The sequence below is a fragment of the Sceloporus undulatus genome, chromosome 6 (genome assembly GCF_019175285.1).
Source record: "Sceloporus undulatus isolate JIND9_A2432 ecotype Alabama chromosome 6, SceUnd_v1.1, whole genome shotgun sequence".
NCBI lineage: Eukaryota > Metazoa > Chordata > Lepidosauria > Squamata > Phrynosomatidae > Sceloporus > Sceloporus undulatus.
In genome coordinates this window covers 161223050-161243305 of record NC_056527.1, presented here as the reverse complement: position 1 = coordinate 161243305, position 20256 = coordinate 161223050, and the positions used below count along the sequence as shown (strand labels likewise).

Sequence of the window (20256 nt, the reverse complement as noted above, 5' to 3'; positions counted from 1 at the left end):
AGGTGCTACAAGAATACGTTTGCATACTGATTTTCTAGACTACACAGCTTATGTCTTTGAATTCTACCAGTAGTGTTGTTCTTATCGTTGTTAACTGCCCTCTAATAGACTTGGACTCATGGAGACTCTATGAATGAGACACCTCCAAGCCAACTGTGCTCAACTGCTCTGCTCAGGTCCCACAGGCTCAGGGTCATGGCCTCTTTGACTGAATCTATCCATCTAATATGCAGCCTTCCTCTCTTTCTACAACCCTCACCTTTCCTAGAATTATTGTTTTTTTCCGTGAGCTGTGTCTTCCCATGATGTGGCCAAAATACAACAGCCTCAGTTTGGTCATTTTGGGCTGTTACAGACTGCCAAAATAAAGCTGCTTCGGGTCTCTTTGGAGGTATGCTATTTAAAAGGTGCATGGGTCCTAAGAGTCTAGAGGTCACGCCAAAGCCACACTCCATTCCTAAGCACTGGAGTGCAGCTTTGGTGCAGCTTCCGGATTCTTAGGATGCATGCATCATTTAAATAGCATACCTCCAAAGAGACCCGAAGCAGCTTTATTTTGGCAGTCTTTAACAGGCCTTAGGCTTCAAGGAAGAGCTCAGGCCTGATATGTTCTAATAACCATTTATTTGACTTTCTGGATGTCCATGGTATTCCTAGCACTCTTCTCCAACACCATGTCTCAAATGAGTTAATTTTCTCTCTATCTGCTTTCTTCACTGTCCAACTTTCACATCTGTATATGATGATGAGGAAAACAAAATCCTTACTTTAGTGTTCAGTTTTATATCTTTGCAGTTTAGAATCTTGTTATGTCATAGCTGCCCTTCCCAGTCCTTGTCTTCTTCTGATTTTTTTTGCCTGAAATCTCCATTCTGTTCAATGATGGATCCAAATAATGAGAAATCTTTGACTATTTCTTGGTTATCCAGATTGAATTTATAGTAAGTCATAGGATGCTAGAGTTGGAAGAGATCACAAAGGCCATCCAGTCCAACCCCCTGCCATCCGTCCGGGGTGCTTTGAACTCACAATCAAAGCACCCCGGATGGATGGCCACCCAGCTTCTGTTGAAAGACCTCCAAAAGAGGAGACTCCATCACTCTAGGAAGGAATATGTTCCACAGTCAAACAGATCTTACTGTCAGGAAATTTGAGAATAACTTTGTTTGTGTGGGAAATCAGTGCAATGGTCCTGTGGTTACCGCAATCTTCTTTGTCACCTTTTTTGTGGGTGGGAATGCATATTGATCACTTCCAATCTGTGGGTCATTATCCATTTTCCTTATTTGCTGGCAGCTTTTAGTTAAAGTCCTGTAAGCACGAACATATCCCAGAATATTCCAATCACACACTCCCCACCTCAGAGGAAGGCAACTGGAAATCCTTCGGAATAAATCTTAACAAGAAAACACCCATGATAAGGTCACTGTAAGTCAGACTACTTGAAGGCACAAAATGGCTTAACTGCAAATCTGTACGGAAAAGGCTGTCCATCAAAGAGGAGGATGCTGGTCAAAGAAGCAATCAAGAGGCCAAAGGAGCTGGAGAGATCCACCGCAGAGATATGAGAACAATCATCTCAATGGTCTACAAAGCTGGGATTTGTAGGAGAATGGTAAGACGACAGACATTGCTAAAAACAGATCTGTATCCAATCCCTTTGCATACTGCTTGTGGGATTCACAGCAAACATGTTGGGGGAAAATCTCTGGTCTAATGAGATCAATACTGAACTTTCTGCTTTGCTGCAAAATGTGCATGGCATAAAGCCAACAGTGCTCATTGCTCTGAGAACATCATCAAAAAGCTCTGGGTCTGATAGATGAGTAAGGTTTCTGAGTGCCTGGGGCAGGGCTTTGTCAGTAATGATATCTCAACTTCATAATACTTTCCCTAAAGATGCCCATAAAGTTTCTTCTTTATGCAGCTAAGCGTGTCAGGACGACAGGTCTTTTTGTGTGACAGTTGTGTTTGAGAAATGCTGGTCTTTGCATTTAGTGTGTTTTGATTTTGTTTTTCAGGTTTTTTGGGCACAGAAGGTGAACAAAAGTTTAATTTGCAAATCTGGTATTTGAAGTATGTTTCTCTGGGAAAACCCTTTTATAGGATAGAAAATGTTAGTGGCACTTGCACTGTTACCTAGTTTAAACCTGAAATGCCCTGAGATTGGTCTCTATCTCTCCCCACATAGAGCAGATTGCTGCACTGTTGCAAATATAAAATTGGGAGACGCAAAATACAGTACGTATACAAGCCCCCAGTAAGCTCCCAGGAGGAAGGAGGAGACAGAAATGTAAATATACAGTTCATGAGCCCACTATGATTTTGTTTTTTGCAGTTTACTATACAAGGCTCCTACTTATGTAGATGGTTGTTTCAACTTAATTACTTTAATATCATGTTGGCCAAGGAGATCACATGCAATCCCTATTCCTCCCTATTAAAAAACAACAAATGACACTTTTGGGGGCAAGTTTGTGTTTGAATAGTATTTCAGGGAGCCCGTCCTGAACTATCTGAAATCATCAAAATGTGACTGGAACATGCAGTCTGTTCCAGGTCAGGAAACCCCCAGAATATGCTTCTCACCCTACACAGAGCATTACAGTTATTTTATTAGGTACTTCCCCAGCACATCAGCTAACTCTACAAATGTGAATTAGAAATGTTAAAACAAGAATACACATTGCCAACTGGTCTCATACCAGGATGCCAGGATGCAAATGCTGACAAAAAATTTAAATGCTTAGGAAATGCCCTGTTCAAAAGTCAGATATTTAAATAGGTCCTTGATAAAAAATGAAGACTTCATGGAGATTCCCACTACACTAAATTAGATTAGATTAAAGTCCATTCACTTTGGGGGATGAGGCTGTAGAAGGAGATGATAGCTGAACGAATGGGCTCTTCCCTGTATAAAATCATAGCAGAGGAAGGGCAAGGAAGTGAAGGAAATATTTGGATATCTCAAATATGGCAATTAGAGGGTATTGGGCAGCCATTGGATGGAGAAATGAAAAAGCTCCTGTGTGTAGTAGAGGTGGAGCTGGGGAAGCTACCTTTGGGGGACTGCTGTTCTCATCATGATAGTGGAGGGGATTCTGAAACTCTGGACTATAATCCACAAAGCAAGTTTCCCAAGCCCTGAGTGAAAGAAAGGCTTCACATGTGAACCTAGAAGAGCTCCTGAAGTTCTGGACACAGATGACCATTAGGGAGAGCAAGAAAAAACCTTTAGCAATGCCCATACTGTTTCTCCAGAATGTATAGCTTATCAAAGGGGAATGTAATTAAAATAGTGCAATGACACTGCAAGACAGCAGAACACAACTGTACAAAGGAACATTTATAGCAATTCTACAGCACACACAGATGATCACAGTCCTAGACCTTTCTGAATTAGACCAAGTGTTTTATGTCCTAAGAACACCCCTGCCTCCCCTATGCCATTATCTCTGTTATACATTACAGTATACCACTTTTCTCCCTAAATGTACTGAAATGGCATGATTTATCCCAATTGTAACAGTTAGAAAAACTTTGAAGACATTTTTGTTTTGGCAGTAGCTGGTGGGAAAGGGCAAAAGTAACGGAGAAGACATGCAACAGGTCAGGGATGCAGAGCTTACAACGCAGATTATGTATGTGAAAATTAAAGAAATATGACTCCCTCCCTTACATGAATGAAAGCTAAAGAACTTTTCAACAGGGATCTGTACATTTTCAAAATGTTTTTGCATGATCTCAGATTGTCTGTATGTTTTTAACAGATAAAAGCTATTTCTCAAGGTTGTCACGTTTCAGAATAACAAGTTCATGGAGGATCCATTACTATATATGACAACTGTCTAGAACTTATCTTCTCAGAACCATCATACCACTAAGGCAGGGGCTGGGGATGTGTAACCCCACAGAGGTGGTGATCCCTAATAAATACTGCTGACAGGGAAGGATGAAGGGAAGTTGCTTGCTTCTTCAATAAACTAGGCGACATTGGGCAGATTGCCTTCTTAACATGCTTGTGGGCCCCCCAGAAGCACCATGGGAAACAAATATGCTGAACCAAATAAACCAAGCTTGAGGAAAGTCCATAATTCTATAAGCAACCCCAATCCCTTTCCTGCAAGTCTTAATTTGGTACCAATGCTTTCCATCTCCCTTCTCCCCCAAAAGGTAAAAAACAGAACAAAGTGATTTGATGTCACTTCCACTTTGGTGAAAATGTACTCATATAGTCCACTGGAGGCCATAAGGGCAGATACTGGTCCCTACCATCAGACCAACTGCCTATCCCTGAGATATACCTTAGATATAGAATCATAGAATCATAGAATAGTATGATCCAGCAGAACCCTTCTTATGACTGAACAACAGAACAAATGGGGATGAATTTATGGAGACAGGGCCAGGCTTGATTTGCAATGGATGGGACAACTATTGATATATATAGGGATACTGTTACATATGGACACATTATTTCAGTGAAAGGCAAAACCTACACCCAGCACTGACCCTAGGTGGAGTGCAATGGTTATTCTGAAACAGGCCACATAGAAGTACTGGACACCAATGCAAATATTACATCCAACGTACTGGATATTTTACTCACGATTAAATAAAGCAAAGTGGTACTGAAACCAAATATTGCCTCAAGGTAATATTTGAAGCAAAATGGAACATGGGTCATGTAGCCCAATATACAAGGCTAAGAAGTGGGAAATTCCCAGTTCCAGTGTCACCAGGCTGCCACCAACTCATCAGATGTCTTTAGGCAAGCTTTTGTGTGAGCATCAGTTGCCTGCACCCTGTTTCTAACATGAGAATAATAGTGACTAATTGTATACTGTTGCTGTTAGGATAAGTAAGATAATGTGAAGTACTTAGAACAAACTATATAAATCTGAAATATTTTCTTTTTCACACCCAAACTAAGAGTTTCTCTGTAAAAATTATTTATAATATTAAGGGTAGATTAATGATGTACAGAATCTTTAATTACAGAAAAAAACACCTAACACACAAAGTGGAACACTGTTTTATGAAGTGCTGTCAGTCTGGATGCCAGATCTGTAGACTGACAGATTGTAAAATCACTGCTGGTAGCAACTGCTGCAGAAATAAAAAGGGATTTATTTTGGAATATGGAGAGGAATGATGCAGGTTTCCCCACAGAAATATCACTGAAATGTTATAACATGTCTTAGGAAAGATGAGTTAAAATTTGGATGGCTTAGCTATGGAAACAATGGTGAATCCCTAGAATATGGAAACACAATGAAAAACAAATGTTTCTGTTCAAAATTTGATACTGAGTCAGCCTTAAGCCTCACAGAGTTCAATGGTTGGTTTTTAATTCATCTTGAAAAAGCTACAGATGGTTCACATTTAAAAGAATATTTAATGCACATATGAATCCTTGGCAGCAAAGGCTGGCATCGCTCCCTAAACTAGGAATCGTCAATAGCATGGCATTTGCCTTTTCAATGGGGGAAGGAAGGAAAAGTAAAAGTAAAAAAAGGTGTTACAAATATACGTAAAAGTGTCACCCTATGTAATCTTGGGATGGGTCTACACCCACAAGTCAGCTTCAGGCAAGTTGTCCAGAACCATTTATAGTCAAAATTCAAAATTGGCAAGTATGTGAAGAATGTAACAAGTCACTATATGGAGTATTAATGTGTGAATCAATCAATCCATGGATGCTACTGCTGCTACTGCACCAACAAGTCAGCAACTATTACTATATTAGCTGTCAAATATGTCATCCAGCCCAAGAACTGGTCCTACATTGTCAGTTCCTCTCTCTATAAATCCAAGCTGCCTTGGATCCCATTTGGGGAAAAGAGAGGGATATAAGAGCAATAAATAAATAAATAAATAAATGGATGCTCTAAAGACTTTTATTTTGCTTGGAACTTATCCAAAGCCCATCAAAATGAAAGTGGATCATTATTTAAAGACACATGAAAAACTGCTCAACTTAGCATAAAATTACATATTTATCAAAGATATTACAGAAGGAAGTTTAAATTTTAATTACATCTGCAGATACTATTATGACATCTGCAGAACCTTTAATATACTGAACTATGAACAGTGACAGAAAACAAACTCTTTTGAGATGTGGTGTTGGAGAAGAGTGCTAAGGATACCACAGACAGCCAAGAACCAAACAGATGGGTCCTGGAACAGATCAAGCCTAAACTCTCTCTGGAAGCCAGGATGATGAAACTGAGGCTGCTATACTTGGACACATCATGAGAAGGCATCAGTCATCAGAAAAGACAATAATGCTTCAAAGGTAGAAGGGTAGCAGAAAGAGAGGAAGACCACGTACGAGAGACTCAATCAGGAAAGACATGGACCTGAGCCTGCAGGATCTGAGAAGAGCAGTAAAGGATAGGGGGTCTCACCCACAGAATTGCCATGAGTCAAGGTTGATTCAAGGGCAGTTAACCACAACAATGAAGAGCAATGCTTCCAGATAAATGAAAATAGCAACATACTAGGCATGCTTGATCGACACCAAGACTTGGACTACAGTTCCCAGAATCCCCAACCAACATGACCATTCTGGAACACATGGCTCTTCATCCCTGCTAAAACTGATAAAAAGTTATTACATCAAAGACAAAGATTCTGTTCATCCCTCTCTTTCTCCGTATTTCTTGTTCTATTTTTCTGTTTTGTAGGATGTTTTGCAAAGGGAAGCATTCAGGAAAAAAATGGTCTCACACAGGCAGTCTGAAGTGATAAATTTTATCCTGTGCTTACTTCTCTGTGCTAGCCAAGCTGATTTCACACAATGATCACAACAGGGCACAAAGGAAGTAGCAGCTTCATGTACACTAGGCCCCTAAGCAATCTTCTGTCAAGCAGTAAAAGTCTGCCTTTTGCAGAATCTGTTAAAAGCTTTGCTAATGAAACCCATCTTACCCTGCAGTTCTCAATAAAGGTCATAATTGGAGGAGAGCCATAAACTAAATCTGGGCTTAATTACAGACAAGTCAGTGAAGTTTATATTTTGATGATGCATGCTGTTAAGAAAGATGCCAACATGGGGTGCTGGATAACTTGCCGAAATTCTTTGGTTTGTGTACAAACCCATATATGACACTGCTTGAAAGAGATACCCAACAATTTAAATGTAAAATATGGAACTGCGTTAAGGGGTGGTTGAGATAGTGACACTTTTGCTTTCTGGTGGTTCAATGTACACAAACTTTGTTTCATGCACAAAATATTATATAAAATATTATATAAAATTACATTCAGGCTATCTGAATAAGGTGCACATGAAACACAAATAGACTTGGGCCCCATCTCCAAGATAGCTCATTATGTATATGCAATTATTCTGAAAATCTGAAAAAAATCCAAAACACTTCTGGTCCCAAGCATTTTGGATAAGGGATACTCAACCTATATAAGGAAACTGAATGCATGCCAGGTTGTAATGCTGCAACACTTACCTTAGATTAAGTCTCACTCCACATTATCGGAAACATGCAGGGTAGCTGTGCTGACCATTTAACAAATCCAAACAAAAACCAATCAGTGATACCTATTTTGGCCAACTGAAATGCACAATATACTTGTTGCAAGCTTTTGAAGCTCCATGGGCTTCTTCATCAGGCAAGATGTTACAAACCAAACAGGAGAAAAGAACAATTGGAAATGTTAGTCAGATACCTGCACATTGTTCTTACTAAGGACTGAAACAACATGCAGGTATCTAACATTTCCAGTTGTTCTTTTCTCCTGTTTGGTGAACAGGAGGATTCTGGGGAGGATGTAGAGGTGTACCACCAAAATGTTCCTGATGCAAAAACATGGATACTTTTTGGGGAATCTATTGTTCTCTGTCTACAAAGAGGCCTGTGATTTCACTGGAATGGAGACATATTGAATTGCAAAAGAGAGGTCCCTGTTAAGATGCAATGGACTTTAAATTTCTTGGACTTTGAAAATCTCCCTATTGCCGCATGGCCAGAAGAAAGAGGAGCCTTCCTACAAAAGGTATGCTCACCAGCATACCATCCTTACTAAGGACTGAAACAACATTTCCAACTGGTTTTTTTCCCCCTGCTGTTTGTAACATCTTGCCTGATGAAGAAGCCCATGGAGCTTCGAAAGCTTGCAACAAGTATATTGTGCATTTTGGTTGGCCAATAAAGGCATCGCTGATGGAATTTTTGTCCACATAATTATGCCACAGCACAAATACACAAGACTACATAGTAATATGACTTGAAACTCTTGGCATTTTGGAAAGTTAATTAAGATTTTTTCCCTCTCATTTATCCAATTTCACAAAATTAATTTCCAGAAGGTGGCACAAAATCTATGGCGTATAAGAAACAAGAATAAAGGAAATCATTTTAAAACTACAACAAAAGTTGTACCAAGATGCCTAATCAAAACCATCTTTGATAAAATAGAATTAGGCTGATAGTAATCATTGCATGGTTCCTGAGTTAAAATTGAATTGGGGGAAGAACATCTGGAAGGGATTTTAAGTTTCCACGATTAAAAAAAAAGCTCTGGAAGGTACATTTATAAACAAAGATTTAGAAGGTAAATTTAGTTTCTCATATCTTTTTGGACACAATAAATACCTATTTCTAGAAATATTTAATATTAATGTCTGTCATGGAAAAGCCCTATATTATAAATATGTTATGCCCAACTTATTATACATTTGTTTAGAACTTCTATCCACTTGTATGCCACCGCCTTCAATGAAATTTAGGATAAGAACTTCTTTATTATTTTTATGGTTAATATATGTGTATATCATCCCAAAACATCATCTGAAATACTAGAAGTTGTCCACCATGTGCAGGTACATTTAACCGAGCATAAAGTCTAATTGGAAATGCACACACATATTTGGACAGTTTTGTCAAAAGGATTCACTAGGTTACCACGAAAATGTTACCGCCTGCATACATATAACCAACTTTTTATCCCATACCACAAAGCCATTCTTCTTTATAGGAAAATTCAGAAGAGGTCTGGCTAAATCCCTGCTTTAATGAAGTGATGAAGTAAGAAGAATATATCACTGTCCTTATGTCAAGACAGACTACTGGTCAATGTTGTGCTGTGCTGTTTTCTTAGACTGGCCATAGCTCTCCAGAGACTCAGGCAGAAGACATCCTGCCCAGCCCTGAGATGCCTTTTTAACTAGAGATTGTTAACTAAAGATTCTCTTAACCGGTAATTTCTGCATGCATTGCTTAATGGTAAAGCATGGAATATACTTCCCAAACATTCAGAATTCAACTCTAAGTCTGAGACAGTTGAAAAAATTAAGATAGGTCCCAGGTGGCGATGGGCAGGTTGCTTACCTGTAACTGAAGCTCTTCAAATGATCATCTGTGCACTCACACAAGTGGATTATCCTGCACTTGCGCAGAGCACCATTCAGAACCTTCTAGAATGTAGCAGAAGCATTTTGGCAGTAGGCCTTCCAACCTCCAGCAACATCATTTAAGAGGCTTCCCACTGAAACTACTAGTTCCATGGACATCAATGCAGCTATCCACAGAGATCAGCAGGACACAATGTGGGTCGGGTTGTGTGAGTGCATAGATGACCACTCAGAGACCATGAAGAAGAAAAAATAGATTCCAAGGCTAAATCCAACCTTCCTAGAGTTCCAATCCAGCCTCCTGGAGGCCACCAGTTGGCCACACTCCCTTTCCCATGATTGCTTAATTGTTTCCTATCTTCTGTACAACTGTGGCCTAAGACCATGTAATGCATATCTAAGCATGATGCCTAGACCATGTAAACTCTGATTAAGAGATTTACTTCAAGATTGAAAATATCTATGTGATTTGATGAACATTTGTTAAGACTATATAAAAGCAATGTATAATATGAATGATATCCGCAAGAAATGCAGAAATGTATACTATTACTTGTTGACTAATAAATATTATAGAAAGATATCAAACCAGACGTTTATTCTTCCATTATAAATTACCTTAAATTTCAAATTCATAAGAATCTGGAATTAAGGGGAATGTTGTTTATATGCCTATCTGGACAATACTGTTGTTCATGAGATGGAAGCCAAGGTAACTGGAAGGAGACTAGAAGGGACTCCAGGTAGATATAAATTAGTTGACAAATGGCATAGAACTCTCCAGAATAAAAGAAACAAGGATGTGGAAACCATACTTGTTTCACCAATGGAATAAAGATTTTTTTAAAAGAATGTAGGGCACTTACCTAGAACATTCCCTGAAGGCACTTCCTGTAATTCTTCTAGTTCTCTTCCCATTAACAAATAGAGTTCTTCTAAAGTGCAGCAGGCCAGGTGAGGCACGGTGGGCAGGTTATCAGCAGCAGAACAACCAGAAGGAAGCTATATGGGCAGGATGAAGAGGAGGAAAAAAATTGATTTATGTATGTTTATTGTTTCCAGAACATTCTTAACCAAGTCTTCCAGAAAAAAGGGTAGGTCCATTTTTATGCCAAGATGCAGAAATTAGGCTTGAGTAAATGAATAAATGAATAAAAAAGGAATACTTTAAATTCTCAGGCTACATTTTAAAATGTTATAGTAAGCTTTAACATACGAAGCCTACCCAGAAATGGAGGACAAAATAGCTGGCACAGTCTACCCTGTCACAAGTAGACTAATGGATACACCAAGCCTCGCCCTCCCAAATGTCACAAGTTGCCAACCAAAGCCAAAGAGGGAGGATAAAAGGGGTTTGGATCCTCCTTCTCTACAAAGCAGAGATATATGAGTACACACACACACACACCTCCTAAGGTCACTAGACCCCTTAAGGTGCTAATTTGTTTACGCATATGTATGCTTGTTTTCTGAACTTTTATGAAGTAGGGGCAGGAGGAAAGCAGCAAGGAAATGGCTTGTGAACCACTCCAGCAGCTGCCCAACTCTATGAAGCTCCATGTTCTGAATAAGCTTTCTACAGTCTGCAGTACAGCAGGTGTACACTGCAACTTCTAAAATTACAATCAGATTCATCATGTATTATAAGTATATTAAAATGTTAAAAGTATTCCCGGAAGAGATATTGTTAACTATACTGTGAAAAAATGCAGTGTACCTTATTTTGTCTTCACACCTTACCTTGTGCAATGATTCAGCAGGATCATATTTTGGTCCAAGAACAAAGACCTTCTGTCCCTTTTTCACAGCTCCACTGTACACCCTTGCAAAAGCAACAAAAGCCTGCTTGTTTTCCATGTCTGGTTTCACAGCTGCTGGGGAAGTGGTCTCCACTTGACTGGTAGGTAGCTGATTATCCCCTAATGAAGGATCAAGAACAGAACAGATATATATGTATGGGTGTGTGTCTATGTAATTTTACTTTATTCTGATGACAATAGCATATTTAGATCCAAAGATTGCAACTGTAAGAAGCAAATCAATAATGTGCTGGGGAAGACCAATATAACTAAATTTCTCTGTCTATTTTAGACCTTTTAAAAGTAATAATCAAAAAATGATGTCATCAAAATATTCCCCAGATTATCTGTAAGAGAGAGAGAGGCACATCTGGGGTTTGAACTAGGGCCAGTTACATGGCATGCAGCAATATAATATATAGCAGGTTAAACTGCATAGGACAAGAAAGAAAGGGAAAAAAAAAAACAAATGAGAAGTATGCATGAGATGCAAATGTTACAAGACAATCAAGTGATGAAGTCACTCCCACAGTTCTTAACACAAAAAGGGCTCCTTCTTATAGCCACTTCATTGAATTGCTAGAGAGGAAGCAGCCTGCTCAAGCTGACTCCTAAGATTCTGGTTTGACACATTACTAAAATGTATTTAGGGTGATAGGCAGTCATAAGATACATCTATCACCTCTTGAGGGAGGGGGAGGAATCTAAGAACTAGTGAGATTAGCACATGCCAGGAAGTCCAGAACTAAAAACTGCATTTGTGTTTTTCTGAAACATACAGAACAGAGGCAGCTGAAGTCCTGTTTAGAAGGCTCCCTCCTTCCATATATATCCAAAACATGAAGAAGGAAGAATTCCAACACCTTCTTGAAAATTATTTCTCTAAAATAGGGGCATAAACAGATACAACATTGGGTGAGGGAGGGTCTATCCCTTTGGATATATACAAGGAAAATGATTTCAAAAGCCCTCCATTTAAAATAGCTTTTCATAGCCTGGCATTCTTCAGATATGTTGGACTACAACATCTATAATCCCACAGCCAAGTGGGTTTACAGAAATGGCAATCCAACATATCTGGAGGTTGCCAGGCTAGGGAAAGCTGGTTGAGAATGGCATAAATGGCTATGCTTCTTTAGCAAACATGAACCCAACTCATCCAGCAAATTCCTATTCCTTTGCTTACCTTTAGGCTCTCCTGTCTTTAAAGTATGGTTTGCTGAATTCCCTCCAGTTGCCTGTTGCATTGATTCTAGCCCTTGGTTAGCCATCTTTTCAGCATGCCGCTGCTTTATAAGTTCACGCCTTTGGGCTATTTCTTCTTGTGACAGTGGCCTATGTACCATTTAAAACATCATTCAGATTATAATTAGCACATAAAGGAAAAATAATCTTTGCTAGGGTAAAAAATATGGCAAACAAATAGAGGATAGTGCTATTGTTTTGATAGCTGGATAATTCAAGATTCTCTCCAGGTTTAAAGCAATTCCATCTGTTTTGGCTGAATCCATTTGTGGAGTCTGTTTGCAACAAGGAGAGTTTGCACTTCAAAGTGACCACAATAAGTGGTTCCTTTCCCCTTCAAGATATGCACTTTTTGTTGTGTTAGTTTCATTTGTAGGTGCTATCCACAAACATAGGTCTACAGTTCTGATAGTACATGCTATTGAACATAGTCCTTCCCTACTAATAAATAGTACTGATTGGGATCAATGCAAACCACAAATTCAGTACAAATCACAGCAATGAACTTAAGATGAGAAATGAAACTGCTTGTCGGCCTCTATTTGGAAAATAAAAGTGAGATGACCAGAAGTTACAAGGTGGGAGAATGGAGGAAAACATTTGCTTTCTTGGATAAACGACAACTGGAAAGGTGTCACATGACACAGCTAATGGTCTACTTTAAAGCAAATCCGTGGGGTGGAGGGAGAGAAGAGGAGATAACAAAAGCAAGTGTGTTAAAGGATAAAACACAGACAAGCCTTTGAGTTTAATGTGTCTGTGCATGTGCCTTTAAGTTGCCTGTTCATTTATGGCAACCCCATGAATTCCATAGTTGTCTTAGGCAGATAGAACTAACTTGATAGCTGAAAACAAAAAGGAGCAGAAGTCAATTCCATATACATCTGGAGCAGAAAGTATCAATTTCACAGGAAGATCCTTGTTTGAAGGAATAGGACAAGTCTTCCCAAATCAGAAGCCTTTCAAATATGTTGGACTGCAAATTCTATTTCTCCCAGCATCGGTCTGAATCTTATTTTAGACCCAACTAAAGTAAGGCCACTAAATAAACTGGGTTAATGTGGCAACTATTGATTCAAAAGAATACCACCAGGTTTACACTAGTTGTGACTAACAAGTTTCCAATCACAGCCTTGACAGTGTTGTCTAGGTTGTTGGGAACTAAAGACCAATATTTCTGACAGGCACCCAATCAGAGAAAGCTGGAGCAGGATTTCATACGAATTGAAGAGAAAAATTACAGGTATGGAATTTTAAGGATAATTCTACATATTTCAGAGATGTGTAGCTCGATCTGCAGCTGTAATTTCTGTAACAATATAAGAAAGCTAGCCATAAATCATAATGAGAAGAGCAGAATATCATAAAGTCCAGTTCTAATAGGCAAAGTACAGATGCTGTTTTTTTAAAAGCCAACTCCTCACAATCAAGTCTGATCTATGAGCAAAAAACATCAAATTGGGAAAATCACCAGCACACAGATCGCTCCCCTATTGCCTTTCAAATGGTGGGGCCATTCAAACAGGGCCTCCTAGAAGGCCTTACAATATAGGGAAAGATGACATAGGGTAAAGGAGTGGATTTTACAAAACCAAAACATCCTCTCAAATCATTCTGAAATGGACAGATCAGTAACAGATCAGTGTGCTTCCTTAAGAGATTTTTACTCCTGAAGTTTTTGTATGGTCTTGTTCAATACCATGGGACTTATTAACCCAGATGCCTATGATTCCAATAGCAATGTCTATTCCCCACATTCTGGCTGGCATCCCGTTAGTGGCATATGCATGCCTAAGTCACACTACACATGTGGGATGAATTATTCACATGGCGCAAGAGACATATTCTGCTGAAGGCAGTGAAAGCAGAGTTGCACAAAAAGCAATGGTAAGCATTGTGGCTATGCATTGCACAACAGCAACTAGCCACTGCCATGTGTTGCACAATGTTGTTATTCTGCACAGGGGTTGCATAGTGCTGGCATAGCATATCTCTGCATACAGGTATTTATGCTACACTGAAAATGCTGGCTTGCTGGTTCTCCTTCCAAAAGAAGCAAACTTTTGTGTTGGTTTCTCGGCCTCAATACATTTCTATTGAGCTTTTGTCATAACTGTGTGGTTTCCATTTCCTATGGAAACTAAAACTAAACAAATGGAGTTAAAAACAGCTGATACCTGTTTACCCATATCTCAATCTTTCTCCTGTAAAAGTGGTAACATTTTAAAAGATCAGCATCCCTATCCTGCCTCGTTCCTTGGATTTTTACTCTGTTGTAACTGAATAACCTCAGAAAAAGAACATCAACATGGGTTAGGGTGCCAGGGTGAAGCTGGGTATTTTTGCTAATTTGTCATTAAAAACACACTATATTTACTTGCCACAGATAGTCAAGGCTAGTAACTGCTCCATCTCTTGAGTGCTAGGTAAATAGGGAATAAGTCGCAGATGTTTCCACAGGCATCCAAAATTCCAAATTGCTCTTGGACAAAGTTTTTCCAGCAGGGAAAACTTCAAGTTTTTCAACAGCCACTCACCTCAAGGCAATTTTTACTCATCCAAGATAAGTCAGGTTATGGGATGATTTCCACCGACTGTTTCCCCATTCTTGATGGGGTTATAAATGGCTTTTACAAGCAAAGGTGGACAGGCAGATTGCTACAAATAATGGAGCTATGTGAAAAGCTGCCCTGTCCAGTCAAGAGCAGCACTCATTGCTTTCCACACAATAGGAAGCCTCATTCAAGTGCCACATTACAATCTGCTCGTTGAGTTCACTGGCCTGTGAAGACCTGATGTCCTAAATGCTGAGACACACAATCCTATTATTCCTTTTCCAGTCAAGAGGTCTAAAAGAGCAAGGCAGAAAAACAATAATTTACAATCAATCATCCCAGCAGAAGGACATTCTTGTGAGTACTTGTCAGCCACTCCCTTGGCATTTGTTATACCTTTAAACCTGCTCTCGCTTCTGTACAGCTCCATTGTTCAAGAATATGGTCTTTTTCATGTCTATCTGCCTGTGTCCTCCTTCCTCAAAAGCCAGTCATTTTCCGCTTCTCCAGCCACTTGATTCTTGGCTATGGATTACATCTTTGCTTCACTTCTACAACATCATAACATGTTTCTTTCTGACAATAAACCACATATTGGTTCCTCACTAAATGTGCCCTGACTTATGAGACCGAGGCACAGATAGTCCCCTGCCTTTTCAGGTGCTTGGGATTATCTACATTGCTGGAAGATGCAGCATCAGACTTCTAAGAAAGAAAATCATCAACACTTCCCCTAAAAGAGAAGTGCTACCTTACTGCAAAATGAAGCAGGAACAGACAGGACATTTAGCACTTCCACCAGCAGGTAGATGACAATTTACAGCTAGGTAACTAAGTATCCGTCACCTTTTTAAAAATAACACCCCCTATAAATAAAGACTTTTTTAAACCACGAATCTCAAATGATAATGTCTCCCCATTAATAACAGAGGAAACGAATGTAGGAGGAAAGCCATTACAGTGCGCTCTCCGCATGTGCTGGGGTTAGGGGCACAGAACCCCCATGAAAGTGAAAAAACAGCAAATTAAAAAAAAAAAAACAGTACTTTTTAACCTGAGAGACTACGTCTCTAGGAATCTCTCTGTCCTCCAACAAAACCCTGTGGTCAACCTCTGTCAGAATTTGACCACAGAATCATGTCAGAGGACCTACAAATGCTTAGAAAAGTGTTTTCTCAAGGAATCTTTAGGTTCTCCAGCTAACTCTACAGTCAAATTCCAGAAGAATTTTTCTGGAGGACTTAAGAGATTCCTAGAGAGAAAACATTAATCAAATCTGCAAATAAGCAAATCACAAAAGTCAAAGCCACTAATGTGAAGGGTCGACTGTATAGGTCAAAGATGTGTACACCTATGAGGAGATCAAACTGGGGCCAAACTGCAATTATATTATCTCAAAGAGTTTGGGACTGACAGCCCACTTGCATGGAGTGGATGAGCAAATCTACTGTGCAGGAGCATGATGGAGGGGATTTTGAGCTCTGCCCAATGTAGCATGGATGCCCTACATGTGATAGGGCATGCCTGTTGTTTATTAAGTTAGAAGATAGGGGACCAAAGTAAAGTATATTGGTGTAAACAGATGGCTTGGAGGTCTAATCAACTGATGCTTTTTTGAAGGAGGAGGGAAATTTCACATGCCCTGAACTATTTGGCCCTGGCACAGGCTCTCTATTGCAACTTGCTGGCATCACAGGTGAAAATTACTGGGGCCACATGAGCACTTAGAGAGATGTGTGACAGACTACCAGGGAGATGCTGAAAAGTTTGACCAATAAATGTGTCTTTAGAGCTATATCCTTTTGAAAGAAAAAAAAAACCATTAGTGGGTCCAGGAGCTGGCCTGCAACCACAAGAATACACGAAATCATGAGGGCCAGGAGTTGGGTGAGACACATGAAGTCTGTAGAGGGCATTAGTCTGAGCAATGCTGAGGACTCAGTGTCTGTGATCGACTTCTGCCATTCTTGGGGCAGCGAAATGGAATTTCAGATGATGTCAGGACACCAGGTATTGGTCAACTGTGGGCTAGACAGTGCTATTGTTAGATGGATCTCTAATTGACTGACTGACCAAACCCAGAGAGTGTTCATCACTGGCTGTTCTTCATCCTGGAGAGAAGTGACTAATGGGGTGCCTCAGGGTTCTGTCCCAGGCCCAGTATTGTTTAACATCTTTTTAAATTACTTAGATGATGGAATAGAAAGCATGCCTATCAAATTAGAAGCACATTTTTGACAGTAACAGCAGTTTGGCAATAAAATTAATGATCTAAAGGGGTGGTGTGGTCTCTTTCTCAGGATGTCTTCAAGATGAGGCTGAACAATTACTTGCTGGGGATCAGGAGGTTGGACTTGTTGGCTTATGGGGCCTCTTCAGCTCTATGATTCTATGCCAACTATATTACAGTATGTATCTGAAGCCAAGGGTAATACAGAATACAAGATATCTATGGTAAATGCAGTGAAAGTTGCCAAGTGACAATTTGTCAAACCTGAGCAATTGCCTATTCATGTTATCAGTCCCCATGGCAACTGTGCTCTGTTGGTCAAACTGCATCATATAGTGTAAATGTGATAGATTAGAATTGTGACATTAAGTAGTAAGGGCTTTACTAAAGTGACCCCTGCAATCTGTAAAAATAAGCAGGAATCCATCTTGTGATATTTTCTGTACAGTAGGGCCCTGATATTCAACATGTTCCCGGACTTTGCACAGATACACAAAACCATTAATATGAACCCCAGGCCAGGCAAGGGAGAGGGGGACACAGCACTACCTGTCTTTCTTTCTTGCCTCCTGGAAGAGCTTGGTGAGCTGCCTATGTGCCCGTCTTCATCCTTGCTGGCCACAGGATGAAGAGGATGGAAGGGCTGCCCCCTTGCTCTTAACCTTAACCTTCTCTTCTCCAGGCTGAACATACCTGGCTCCCTAAGTCTCTCATCATAGGGTATGGTATACCACAAACCTGTGTTTTAAGTCACAATTTCTTGTCTTTCAAAGGAAGGAGAAATAAAAGAAAATAAAAGGAAAACAATGTTATGAAGACAACAAATTATCAAGCACCAAGTTTCCAAAAAGATTAAACTGATTATGTTCAAAACTCTTAAGGTACTGGAGGATGGAGGAGGGGGGATTTCCAGCACCACAGTCCTACTCATTCTGTCCGGCCACTTCCAGGCTTATGAACATATGGTTATGGATAAACACATGACACAAAGAAAACTCCACTTTCATAACAGCACCTCACCCCAATCTCTCACTCCTAGTTTGCAAAATTAAAAGAAACTTCCAACTGTAGCTATTAAAAAAAAATCAACCTTCAGACAGCTGAATATCACCATCTCGTGGCCATTATACCTAGTGCAATTGCCAGCCAGAAGTGACTACATTTCTTCAGTCCAGGAAGCTCAAGCTCTTTGGAGCCCCTAACACTCCCTGTCTTTTCACACTGTTCAGTTTTTCTCCAATGCAAGAAGAAGCCATATATATGAAACACAAATGCCCATGTCCTCATTCACTGGCAAAATGGCCCAAATTTATTTAAACCATCCCATGCACTTAAGAGAACGTGTAGCAAGTTAGTTTTTCTAACAAGCTGACTGATGGCAGATTCTCTTTCAACCTCTTCCTTCCTCTTCTTCCCTTCCCTGACAGAAACACTTCTTTACGCAACAGGTTCAGAAATGCAACTCAAGGTAATAGCCATTTTTCCTTGTACATAATATCCCTGAAATATGCTGTATTGAGATAAAAGTTGACATCAGGAGATCCTGTATCTGTTTGAATATAGGGTTTCCTATGTCAAATATTGCTTTGAACAAAATAACACATATGTCTTAGACATGGTCCTGAATATAAGGGTTAAATGTGGGGGTTACAGGTAAGGCAAAGGTAGCAGCAACTGAAAAATCCACAGCATGCCAAACAATGTAATCAACAAGATATGGAGACAATAGAAGGCTGTCAAAAGCTCAAAACACCTGGAAGAATCAGCAACGCTCAATGCATAAAATATTAGGGTCCTTTAAAAGATCAAGATACACAGATTTTCAATTTATAATGCAAATTAACAGTGATTTAACATTTGTATCTCAACTATAACCTCACTTTTTGGAACTGCATATATTCTTTAACTTGCACTCTCCCTTCCCCACGCATGCGTACATGTGCACCAACACTTGATGAATGTAACACAAATGGCATGTTTTTGGTCCTTCAGATGATGATGGGCAGCAACTCTCACAAGCCTGAGCCAGCCTAATAGTGATGGGTGATGGAAGTTGCAGTCCAACAATATTAGCCACCTTGAGTCCCTATGCCAGGAGAAAGGCAAGCTATAAATAAAATCATTATAAATATCTGGAGGGCCACACATTCCCCATCCTTGACTTAGGACAAGAGTGTGCTGAATGTCCACACCTTGTCAACGCCTGACCGAGTTTCAGATATGGGAAAATTACTTTAACAAGGACTTCACCAAAAATGATTTAGACTTCTGTACTGAGATTTAATGCCTTAACACACTAGAGTAGGGAAAAAAATCAAATGGCATTATTTTCTCACCTTGGCTTGTTCTGTGGCAACATCTTAGGGTCAACAGCAAACATCTTTGAAACAAAGACAATAACTGGGGCAGTTTCTTCACTGCTGCATTTCATAAAAGCTAAGAAAACATTTTTAAAAGTATTACATATCTCTCTATTTTGACAAAAGACTCTATGGTTCAAATGATATGTAAGTGAATCCTGGAAAGAAACTTAGGGCTCAAATAGACAGGCCAGAATACAGCTGCTTCAAGTCACTTTGGAGGTATGCTGCTTAAATGACACATGCATCTTAAGAGGCCAGAAGCTGCATCAAAGCTGTGCTCCAGTCCTTAGGACTGGAGTGTGGCTTTGGTGTGGCTTCCAGCCTCTTAGGACGCATGCATCATTTAAATAGCAACCTCCAAAGTGTCCTGAAGCAGCTTTATTTTGGCCTGTCTGTTCGGACCCTTTCTTAGGAAATTCTAAGTCTGTCTGATCTTTTGAGCCACCTTACAGAAAGCTGAATTCTCTTTAGGTTTCAAAACTCTTTCAGAATGGGGCAGCAATTCAGTATGGGCCAGTCTGGGCTCCATGAACTGTAGTTCACCCAGCGGGTTTCCATGGCCAGGGGATTTGAACCCTGGTCTCCAGAGTCATATTCCAATGCTCAAACCACTGCACCATGCTGGCTCTCATTTAAACCTAGAGACTATCATGAAAAAACACCTGAAAACAGTTAATTGCTACTCATG

The 20256-nt window shown here is 39.8% G+C and overlaps 1 protein-coding gene across 1 annotated transcript in view; it reads right to left on the bottom strand.

Moving 5' to 3' along the window:
* EFL1 (elongation factor like GTPase 1) overlaps positions 1–20256 on the bottom strand; it is a 69327-nt gene that overhangs the window by 38001 nt on the left and 11070 nt on the right. The window contains exons 11-14 of the mRNA XM_042475957.1: positions 19542–19641; positions 12362–12510; positions 11117–11295; positions 10243–10378 (exon numbers count right to left, since the gene is read on the bottom strand). Of these exons, the coding sequence (XP_042331891.1) occupies positions 10243–10378; positions 11117–11295; positions 12362–12510; positions 19542–19641 (564 nt within the window). The remainder of the gene's footprint in view (positions 1–10242; positions 10379–11116; positions 11296–12361; positions 12511–19541; positions 19642–20256) is intronic.